The sequence below is a fragment of the Pundamilia nyererei genome, unplaced genomic scaffold (assembly GCF_000239375.1).
Source record: "Pundamilia nyererei isolate P.nyererei 1_Seehausen unplaced genomic scaffold, PunNye1.0 scaffold00030, whole genome shotgun sequence".
NCBI lineage: Eukaryota > Metazoa > Chordata > Actinopteri > Cichliformes > Cichlidae > Pundamilia > Pundamilia nyererei.
In genome coordinates, this window is record NW_005187431.1 from 74,714 (window position 1) to 86,689 (window position 11,976).

The 11,976-nt window shown below is 42.4% G+C and overlaps 1 protein-coding gene across 3 annotated transcripts in view; it reads right to left on the reverse strand.

Annotated features, from left to right (window-relative positions):
• Window positions 1–10,796, reverse strand: part of cdk6 (cyclin dependent kinase 6) — a 37,785-nt gene extending 26,989 nt beyond the window's left edge. The window contains exons 1-3 of one of the 3 annotated variants that reach the window (XM_005728720.1): window positions 10,494–10,796; window positions 9,291–9,648; window positions 3,674–3,809 (exon numbers count right to left, since the gene is read on the reverse strand). In XM_005728720.1, coding sequence (XP_005728777.1) covers window positions 3,674–3,809; window positions 9,291–9,514 — 360 coding nt within the window. In that variant the 5' untranslated portion in view covers window positions 9,515–9,648; window positions 10,494–10,796. The other 2 variants (XM_005728721.1, XM_013909764.1) reach the window with 2 other exon arrangements.
• Between the last annotated feature and the right edge of the window lie 1,180 nt (window positions 10,797–11,976).

Genomic DNA, 11,976 nt, shown 5'->3' on the forward strand with positions numbered 1-11,976 from the left:
AAAAAAAAACAACCCAAAAAGCACTCCGCCAAGACCTCACAAGTGACATGGACCTGAGCCCGCAGCTCTATTCAGTGGCCGACCAGCTGGTGAGTGAGTCAAAGGGGTCTGCACACTGAAGCAGAAAACATTAGCGAGCAGTGTGGGGCTGGCTGCTGTGCGGGCCACAGAGGAGGAGACAGGGCACCCTGCTCACAATACTGTGCAGATGGGGAGTGATGTGAGTGTGTGTGTTTGTATACACAAACTAACAATGTTCCCCCTGGCTTGGTGCAAGTATGAGCGCATCCATTTCCAAATCTGTGTGTGTGTGTGCACCTCGGTCTGTGTGAGGGTGCATCAGTGTGTGGGTGCCCTCTGACCAAGGACAGGCAGGATGTATAAACAGACCTTCCTTTCTACATCTCCATTGAGCCATGACCTCCCGAGGAGGGCAGCAGACAGACAGGACCATAGGACAGAGGCAGGCAGTTGGTTATTTTGTGTCTGTGTGTGTATATACAGGGTGGGTGGGGGGGGGGCTGACACAATAGCACGGTCCCCCCCACCCATCAGTTCCTCTGTGCTTTAAATAGCCATTTCACCATGCTTCCTTTCAACAGCATTTCCTAGTAAATACTAATTATCTCACAAGTGTGACCTTTGGACAAACACATAAACAGTCTTGGCCTCCGCGGCCTGAGTGTCATCTTCTCTGCACTATCAGGTAGAGTCACAGCTGAGTAATGCAAAATATTTCAGCTACGTTCTACATGGTCAATATAACCACTGACAGCAGGCAAACATCAAGTTTATGTATACAAAAATATCGTTTATAACTTCTTAAAAATATAAAGGCCACTTGTGGCACAAAGCGATCCACCTCCCTCAAAGCTGATTCCAGCTGCAGAGAGATAAAAGTGGCTCACACAACTGTCTTCAGCTGGCAACGCTTCAAACTAAAAAGCTCCACAAACAACTTGGCCAGGAGGAAATAAAAAAAATAAATAAATAAATAAATCACACAAAAAAAGCAACAGATCTGACCCTGAAAAAAAGAAGAAAAAGAAAACGAGGTCCAGGGAGGGAGGGAAAAAAAGTAGTCAGCCCATGCAAAAAGCAGTCAAAACATGGCTTTCTGAGTGCGCCTCCTTTTCTAATGCAAATGTAGCAGAGGCAGCCATATTGTTTATTGTAGCCAGGCACAATATGGGACATCTGCCGGTTAGCGTTAGTGTAATTCCCTCCCCATGCTTCATTAACCTCTCTTCTCCCCCTTCTTCGTGGACCCACAGAATAGAGTTGTGGAAGCTTGGATGATGGTGGCGGAGGAGGGTGGGCGAGCCCCAAGCGGTGGCCCGGCTGACGAGCGCTGAGGTTGGGGCAACCTGGCTGCTTGATGTCCTTCCAGCTCATTTGATTCCTGGAGGAGGGCCCCTTGCATCAATGACCATGTGGTGGGTCTCGAGCCTGAGTGGGTGGTGTTGGGCGGAGGGCTGAAGTGGACAGGCTAGGTCAGGGTGGGGTGCTTCGTGCTGCGGTAAGACCGACTTTGAGAAAAACTATGCCTCTCCTTTCGGAGTTTAGGGCCACTGGTTGAAGGTAAATGTTTTTTCACGGTTAAAGGTGGACACGTTCACACTCAAGGGTAACTGCCATTTAATCAGATGGGCACCGGTGACACACGTCTGGACCGGGATTCAAAATCTGGAGTTGTTTTGGGGGGAGGGGATCCCCTTCAAGTTACTGTGGAGTGTCCACTGTCCCAGCAATAACACGGGATGGTGCCTGGCTGCCTCTGTAGCATTGTCGCTGTCCTTTTGTTCCTTGAGGCCTCAGCTGTTAGGAGAAAGCAGAGCCTGGGAGGGGGCTTAAGGGGTGGCCACATTGTTCAGAGCCCCAAAACGCCTCCTCAAACTTTTCCAACGTCAGATATGTCCAAGCACGGATAGCGTGGATGGTTGGACGGGTTGACATCTTATAAAACCGGCAATCCCACAAGTAAGCCTACTTCAAGTATTGTCAGGCCAGGTTTGCAGAGTTAAGAAAGCTGGCCGAAATGTAACTTCTCTGTCTTCTTTCCTTTCCAGTACAAACCACTTCCTCATCTTTTCTTGAATACTGAGCACAACAACACAGGCTTCTTAGTGGAGGTATGTACCAGTGTCCAGATGTTTCAACACGGCTTCAAATGTGAACAATGTTGACACATCTTCACACGTGGTCTGAGACTAAAAGAGGGGAGCGCTTGTTCACTACAGTCGTATTTAGTGCAGTAGCCTCTACACTGCCACAGAAAGAATCTGAGTCATTCGGGGTTTATGATCAGTCCTTTCGTTGATTAATTCGTTGAGTCCTATGCGACAAGTGGTCAGAGATCTGCAACCATTGGTTCGGCCATTTAACAAGACAAATAAGCAACAATCTTTTGATAAAACTGCACATTTTTACTCCATCCACTGGCACTACAATTATTAAGGAGTTGTTTTTAAATTAAATTAGCTAAATTCTAACCGAGAAAAGGACCTTTCTTCCCACCCTTTACTTCCATTAAATCCCCTTGGGCTATGTCCTTATTTTCAGTTTATTAAAAAAAAATAAAATATAAATAGTTAATACAGCTTCATGGGACTCAAAACAACTGACTAGTTAATAAGGATTAACCTTCTGCTGAAACGGACTCAAAAACTGAAAGTAGCTATACATAATGATTGTGAAAATTTCTGAAGCGTCGAGTTTCCAGAAAAACGCTGCAGTATTATAATATCTGCTGCAGACGTGATCGGCGCACACATCACAGAAACCACAGTCTGTATCAACTTCGGCAAAAGTCATGGGAAAGCCTCAGGTGTGATCTACCCGACTCGTCTACGCTTGCACTGCATCCCACTGACAGCGCGGCTCGACACAAAGCTTTCACAAGCAAACCCAGGCCCGGGGTGATGATCAGCGGTTACCGTAGCACCCGAACCTCTCCGTTTCAAATTTGACACTTCAAACTCTCGAGGCTCCTCTGTCTAAAAAAAAAAAAAAAAAAAAAAAGAGATATACCTTTCCAATATTATTCATGACACATCAACTGACTTTGGGGTGAAACCCGATAAAGATCTTCTTTTTTTTTCTTTTTAAATGGAAAGGAGCTACTTCCAACCTTTTGGCAAAGTGTAACTGGATGCTCAGTGGATTTATTTAACAAATTTCCCTATTCAACAACTTTTAGCACACAACTTAGAGGGCTCTGTTTTCAAAGACACACATGGAAGATTTTTAAAACTGGCTCTGTGTCTGTAATATTGTGTAAAGTTGGAGAGAAGGGTGAAAATAGAGAAGGCAGGGATCCTTTAATTTGGAGCCCATCTGCCACATGTGCTGCCCCTCAGAGTGCCCCAGTAACTCTGATGTTGGAGGGAACTGCTCTGCCTTCTGGGTCTCTGGCCAAGAAAACCCACTCAGAACCATAGAAACATGGCTGTGTTCAACCAATGCTACAGCCGCAGGAGATTAACCAGGCGCTTCCTATATACACTTCAAACAGAAATAATATTTAAAATAAGCCTCCTTGGGATTTTTTTTCTTGGAATATTGTGTAATAGGCAAGCACACACACATTTATAGTGATCATTAAAATGGAAAAAAACAAAACAAACTGCATTTACATTCCACTGTAAACCTAAATTAGAACGACAGCGGTTACCTTGATGGTCTCAGGCGGTACTCCAGGGTCAGGAGCCTTTTCCAGGTAGGTGGTCAGGTCCTGATCTACATGCTCAAAGACCAGAGTGAGTTTGGTTTCTCGGTCAGTCCGAGAGACTGTGCACACATCAAACAACCTAGGATAGGAGAACAGATGGACCAGATCAATACAACTGATTAAACGGGGGTGCACTAGGCTAAGCTCACTGCTGCTACACAAGGTAAGAGTACATCTACACAACATCAAATATTGCCCACAGGCTCTTATTACTATATAGACTATAATTAATCACCTTCTATAACAGACTGTAATTTAAGATTTCAGATTCTTATGCCCCATCAGTGAAGTAGGTAGGGTACTGCATTTGTTTTAGAGTATGAACACAACAATATATTATTAATATTGTAATATAGTATTTTAAATAAGAAGTTTATGATACCAGACAACGGTGTAACTAAAGATATTATCAGCAGTGTTGGGGAGTAACGGAATACATTAACTCCTCTCTCTGTCTCTCGCTAGCAAAGTTGACCCAGACAACAAAGTAAAGCTAGTTTTTGGCTACAAGCCCGACACTGACCCGACGTATTAACTTTACTACGGTTTGGAGCCGCAGACCTGTTTTATATACGCGGGAAACAGTTTTCTATACAAGATGGCTGCAAAAAGTGCAGCTTTACCTAATGTCCACCCTACTGTTACTCATTTTATATTAAGATTTAAAATCTAGTTGGTATTGGTATGGCAAGTAACCTTCAGTAATGGTAATAAATCACACAGCAATAGTACATTCATGTAGTTGTAAAAAGCTTGATAATATATTAAGTAATCCAAAGTATTCAGAATACGTTACTCTCATTGAGTAACGTAACGGAATACGTTACAAAATACATTCTGGGGCATGTATTCTGTAATCTGTAGTGGAATACATTTTAAAAGTAACCTTCCCAACACTTATTATCAGTAACTGATCAGGGTCATTATGATAGCTAAATGTCAGTGTGTTTCCTGCTATGACAAGTGCTAATGCAAAAGCACAACCAGTTTTCTTAAATAGATAAAAAGATAATAATTAAAATGTATTAACAACCTAGCTTTGAATAAAAATGTTCCTCATATTAAAACCAAGAAATGAATCTGTATCTACCACCATCGCCAAGTTTTAAAGAACGGGACTGCTCATGTTTTCCACTGTGTTTCATGACCTTTTCTTTAAACAACACTTAGTTGTTTTGCTTTTGAAATTAAAAGGTTTTTTCCCCATTCTCGCTCGATGCAGAAATTGGCCTGATCAACACTTCCAGGTGTTCTTTGTCATATTTATTTCACTCAATAATGTGCCAGATGTTTTAAGTGGGTGACAGGTCTGGGCTGCATGGAAGCCAGTTTAGCACCTGGTCTCTTTCACTGAGCCACGCTGTTGTAATATGCGTAGAATGTGGTTTGTCATCATCTTGCTGAAATCAGTAGGGGTGTAACAATACTTCAAAACCACAGGTTGGTTCATACCTTGTCATTTTTGTGCCTTAAGACACAGGATCGTCCTGTTTTTGTCTTTTGAGATGGTTTAAAACACCCCTATGAAAAAAAATCCTCCAATAAAACCATCATAAAAGCTGGGATATGAACTCATAAATCTGGACCCCCGATTTATCCTATGGGACGATAACAACATCTCCAGCTATGGCCACTGCTTTTTTGCAAGCCTTTTAAAACTTTAAGACTATTGAGCCTTAAACACGAGCGCCTTGGTTTCCCAAGGCGACCAACTAAGGCCAAGCATCCAAATTATGTCAGTAGACCTGCCAAGGAAGGCTTTGATGAAAAGCTGGAAAGGAAAAAAAAATCTATCCAGTGTGTCCTCTTCAAAGAGCACGGGACTACAAGCAGCATTCCTCAACCAGCACTATGACAACTCCTGACACGCTATGGGACGTCTAGTGGAGCCTGCCTGCAAAGGCAGCATCTTTCATCGTGACAACATAGAAGACGAAAAGCGCCTTGATGGATCTCCACCGAGCACATGTTGCATTGTCATTAAGGGGGTTAATATATGCAAGAGAGCAAAAACTAAACCATTATTTTCTTTCTCTTCTCCAGTCTACGATATAGTTTTTTTAGCCCAAAAAAAAAAAAATAAATGTTTAAATTAACAGGTTAAAGTTACATTTTAAGTGTTGCTCGTTTAAAAGATATTTTGAGTTATCCTAATATTCAGAGTTTATTTTAACTTTGAGTTGTCCTAATGGACAAGTATAAAATTATTACAAGCCCTAATTAAACTCAAAGTTTGGAAGTTTGCATTAGTTATGAAGACGGAAACTAAAAAGTAAACATTTTCCTCAAAAACTAATTTAGTCCTGTGGAGGAAAAAGTTTTGACTTAAGCTGCCAAAAAACTGGAGATAAAAAAATAATCAAATAAGAAAAGCTCACTGGCTTCATTCATGATCGTTGCTGTACTCGTTATATTCATGAGGTACCGTATTAATCCAGTGTGACAACATCTTACACTTTAATGCAGGCACTCATTTAACTTACCTACAGTTGTAAAAGCACAGAAAAGAAATAACTAAATCTCCCTGGAAACTTGTTTACTCCTCAGAGAGGCATCATTTGTCCTTGCCAACAACCTGGTAATCAATGGGTTTGGTCATGCTGGAGTCAGAGGAGTGAGTGAGAGGCGATTCATTCAAGGTATTAGTACTGTGCATGATGTCAGAGAATAGAAGGCGCCCTCCTTCTGAAGCACTGGGGTTAAACGCCCCTCACAGCTCGATTGTTGGCCTACAATGGAGGCTTTTAGCAGACACTGAACATATGGAATGAATAATGGGCCTCATTACAAACATCTAGGGGTTGCCTGGAGTCACACAGAAGGCCCACAATGCACTTTTCCTGGCCCTGTGCTGCTTGGCTATGCTAGTTGGCTAAACTCAAGGGTAGAGGAGTTTCTCCGACGCTTTAAAGAGCTGCTGGTTTACGTGCTTTAACAAACAAATGTTGCTGCATAATATGGAAAGCGTCTAGTGAAGCAAAGTGTATCCATCCATAAATATAACTGACCAAAGATCGTTTTAATACTTGCTTACATGTCCGTCTTCCAGTAAGGACAAACCCCCACTGTGGACCCATTAAGAGAAAGCTACAACCATTATCCTCCATTATTCATTGATACGTTGGGGAATTATTGTTAGAGTCACAAGGGCACAAGCCATGCCTCTAAAACATCCATTTAGAGCTTCCCCTTCAATCCCAAAGCACTCGATATTCAGACTAAAACAAGCACAAGGTCAGACCTTGGCTTGTGCCAGCATGTGACGCAGTATCAGAGTCCTGCTCTCTCAGTGAAAAGTCATTACAAAAACCAAAAGAAAATGGCATCTGTGTGCAAAACAGTCAGAAGGAAAACTAGAAAAAAATAGCTTCTTTTGTTTTTAAATATGCAGTATTGCCAACTGGCATTGATCGTGCCAAGTGTCATACTGGAGGCCATTTGGATAGGATAGAACAGTACTGATGGGCACATGAGTTTAACTACAGAGACAGTTATGGAAACGCCAGCACATGATCTCACTAAATCAACATGGGAACAGCTTTAATGTGCGTTCACATTGATCCTACAAGTCTTAGAAACTGTACTGGGGGGATGGACACCATTCTTCTGAAAGACCTGGTGTTGTGATGATGATGATTATGAAGACCAGGCAAAAATCTCCAAAAGGTGTTTAGTTGGGCAAAAAGCCCAAACCCTTGGTGATCCCTGGAACCCTGCAGACAAGGGTCATCCTGGAAGGGATCACTGCCATGCTACAGAAATCACACCGAGAGAAAGTTGATCTTTAAGGTTGATTTGTGGTCAAATTTCACTCCAAGAAGCCATGTCTCACTTATCAAATACAAACCAGTGGCTGTGGATATATCGATTTAACGAAGGATTTATACTCTGCTGTTTAAGTAATCAGTAATAGACCGTTTGTGCTTAGTCACCTAAGGAAGAGTGGCTCATCGTTTTTTCCTGGCATATCACATTGCATGCATAATTCATTAAATGTGCAATGTAGACCACAATTTCCAACCATATTAACTACTGTTCATCTAGATTTAAATGCAGGCTTGCCAACTGAGGAGTCTTTCTGATGTATTTGCAATCAGTAGCCCTACAATGACATTGTTCAAAGTCGCTTAGATCTTTTTATCTTCTTGATGCAGAATCATAATCAGCATTTCCACGCATGCCAGAACATGGCGGGATGTTTATTTGATTGTTAACTGTAAAATTCAAAACATTTGCTCTTAAACTTTTTATTTATTTCATGCTTTTATTTTGTTTGTCACATTTCTGTAGGCTCTCTAGATCAAATGTATCTCGCTGGTTGGAAAATCATGTATACCCATTAAAAAAAAAAAAAACTGAGTACATACCACATAGCACAGACCATTTTAAAGACTTCGTCCAATGAAAATCGTTACATGCACACGTGTTAACATGTGATTATGGTGTTGTTGACTACTCCCCTTTCGTCATGAGTGCATAAGCAGTCAACGGCATGGCTGCGCAGGCTTGCCAGTTTCAAACACGTGGATTCAGATTGCCAGGGTTTCACATACCTAACAGAGTCATCTTAAATAGGAAAATTAAGCGTTTCTGTTTAGCTTCTGTTGTAACAGTTAAAGAAAAAAAAAGGTAACTGCTGGTTAAGCAAAACAATTGACTGAGAAATGTTACAACAATCCTCACCTAGTAGGCAACGTAATGTCACGTGGAAACTTAAAGGTTTCACTGAATGCAATGTCTTGTACCAAGTAATCCTGGGATGAGAAATATTTTGAGTGTTCTTAAGAGTATGGATTTCGCAGCAATTTCCTAATGTTGTAAACCTGCTCAACATCTGGCAATAAAACCCTTTCTGATTCTGATTCTAAGCAGGTAATTTCAGTTTTGTTTTGTCTTTTTGAAGATATCAGTATTTTTATAAATATTCCAAAATGTGAAAGGAGGTCCGAATGTTGAACGGCTACATTGTATGTCCGATGGAACCTCACATGTCTTCACCATTCCTAATATCAAAGGGATCTTGACCAAGCACCCCTAAACACATAAGCATGCAGGTCTCGCTTCATTCTGCAAGTCAGCGATAATAGAGGCTAGGGTAGTGGAAAACCACCGCTTCCGAAGGATGCTGCTGCATCTTATCTATAGATGAAGATTTGCACACATGAAATATGCATGAGGTGACAAATGTGACTGGTGCCAACCAATCAAGATAAACCGGGGCGGGCTTTTGAACTAAACAGGAAGTTGAGAATGCACAGGTGTGCGCCTAAAACCTGCTGATAGTGACAGCCTCCAGTGTGTTGTTGTGGAGCCTGTGTTGCCTGCAGGAAACTAAAAGGGCCACCAGCTTCAGACAAGTCTGCAAGCAGGCTTTGCCACCAAAGGTCATATGAGCCATCACAGTTGCCACAAGAGACCATCAAAAAGGAAGTAATGTATACTTAGTCTAATATGCATATTTCTTTCACCACCACCACGATCCCCCCCCACCCCTCCCCTCCATCCTGTCTCTTAAACATAAAGCAGGTTGGTTCCCCACCTCCGCTCACCCCTCACTTACCTGACAACATTGGGGTGCTCAAAGGCTTCAAGCTGCCTCAGCACCGCCACCTCGCGGATGGTGGAGAGCGGCATGCCTTCTTCCTCCGTCTGGACACGAACTCTTTTTAGGGCAACAAAGCGTCCCCCGTTCTTCAAATCTCTCGCCTTGTACACTTTCCCGTAGGCGCCTTCTCCAATCTCGGCCACAGGCTCATACTGAGTACCAACACTTTCTTTGTCCATTTTTGCAGAATTTCCCCCCCCCCCCTTCTTCTTCTTCTCTTGTTGAAAATATTGCGGGGAATCCCGGGCGAGGATGACGAGCCAGACTCTCTTACAAAGGCATTTTCAGAGAAAAAAGTTGGCACATGCAATGCCTAGATGACAGGGAGACACAGATGGGGGAAGACACCATCTTTGTCAGATTTGGTCAAAGAGTGCTCCAGGTAGGCAATAAAAGGACTGTCATGATGTTTTATTCCGACTATCAAAATGAAAAAAAAAAAGAAAAGAACCGCTGCGTCCCAAGTTCCACTCCTCCTCCTATTACGCACTGCAGCTCATGTCCTCCTACCTCTAACATAAAACTAATGTGAAAAATAATTAAAATTAATCCCAGTTAACCCCTTTAAATGCTTGCTTTGCATCCAATAATTTGTCTCGTGCAATCAATAATTCACCCCGCATGCGGTGTTGCTCATGTAATCTTCGCACGAGCTGTCTCGGGTTTTTTTTTTTAATTATTTGTTATCACAACATGCAAAAATGACCATATATTTCACCCGCTTCTTCGTTTTACGCCAGCAACAAGATCAAACTAGCAGCCCTCCCTGTGCTGGTTTGTCAAAGTTTCTCTTTGAGGACACCCAAACTTGCGAGCACGTGGCTGCATTGTCTGAACTTCCTACAGCAACAATCCATTTAAAACCCCTTAAATGTCGCTTTCCGAGCCCGAAACGGTTCGAAATGTGTGAAACGACACCGCATCCGAGTTTCAAGTGTGTTTTCATTAGCCTGGGTGGCTTTCCCGAATTTTTTTCCAATTTATTTTGTGCGTGGACGCAAAGTGTGCCAAATAATGGCTTACATTCTAATAAATCGGGGAATTGATCATGTCACCGTTTAAAACCTCATTGGGTTGCAAAGCAAGCATTGTCAGGCTCATAAAGACACTTTGTTTTGCACAAATATCTGCATAAATATGCCCACTTTCAGCGTTTACCTTGTTTTATGTTGTCAATACAACGTCGCAACGTCGGCATGCCCGGTATAACGCTGAGGACGCTTTCGTGTGTCGGATAAAAACTGCTCCGTCAAATGCATCCCTGTCCACTTTCCTCCATGCCGGGGCCACACAGGTAGTTGACGGTGCAGGCTCTAACCCCCCATCCCCTCAGACTACACCAGCCCAGGCAGACACCAAAATCGAGCGGAGGAGGAGGTGGCGGCGGTGGTGGTGGGCCGTACGCAAACTTGCGCGCACACACTCTCACTTCAAGTTTGTGTGTGGAGGGGAGGGGGTGTATGATTGGGAAGGGGGGGGGGGGTCATAGGACAAAGGCAAACGCGTGATATAGCCCTCCAGAACCACGCTCTTCTTTGGATTTTCTCCTTTCTTTCTTTCTTTCTTCGTTTTTTTCTTCTTCCATATATCCGCGGATAGGCCTATGCAACTGCAGCCTCGCTCGCCTTGTGTGAGCTCCGTCTCTGCCTGGCTTTCCCACGCCGGCTGAATGTGGCCTGACCCCCTTCAGAGAGGTTTGACACGGAGCGGGGACATTTCCGCATTCCTCCCCGACTACAAAGGCACACCGCCTCCTTTTGCTCTCCCTCGGCCTCCTCGGTGCTTTACCATTCATAGTCCTCTCCGCGGGTTTTGTCTCCTGTGTCAAAACCGGGAGCACGCAGAGATCGGGGAGGGGAGAGAGGAGGTTTGTTAGATGGACGGCCACACTATCTCCCTCAAAACTATTGAGGAGCTCCTGCGGCAACAATGCACCAGCAAGAATGCAATGTGACAAGCTCGCCCTAGATGAGCCGGAGGGGTCAGGTTCAAGGCCCGGTGGCTTGATCTGTGGCAGGGGGAACCCCCCTCTGCTCCGGTGGTCGTTTGCAAGGCATAACTAATGAACCTGTTTGTTTATTTATTTTAGAAGTTGGACATTTCTACAGAGTATCAGCTTCATCTTCACATCAGGATGAACCTCTGATTTATTTAATCTAAAAGGAGACGTTAAGAAAAATCTACAAATCCGTTTTTATGCATTAAAAGAATTATTATTAAGTTTTTTCTGATCTTAAAATTGTACCAGCATCTTCAGAAAGATTTGTAAGTCAATCAGCAAATTGTAGAATTTATCATTAGTTACTGCTTTATTTGAGATTCATGTTAGTCCCCGTTTTTTCTGACATCTGAATATTTTCTTAAAAAAAATAAATAAAAATACATTTGTACAGATAAATGTATATATTTATCTTTTATAATTAAATATTAGTAGAGCTAAGTTTATTTTCATCTTCACAACTTATTTATAGTGAATACATATAAATCAAGAATATTAAGAAAATTTAAAGAAACCACTAAAAACAATTTTTAAAAACAAGAAGTAGTTTCAAGCTTTAAATGCTATAAATTTGACAATTATTATGGTAAATTTCCTCTTTTTTAACTCTCGTGCTTAAATATTTAAATTAGTTTCAAATTC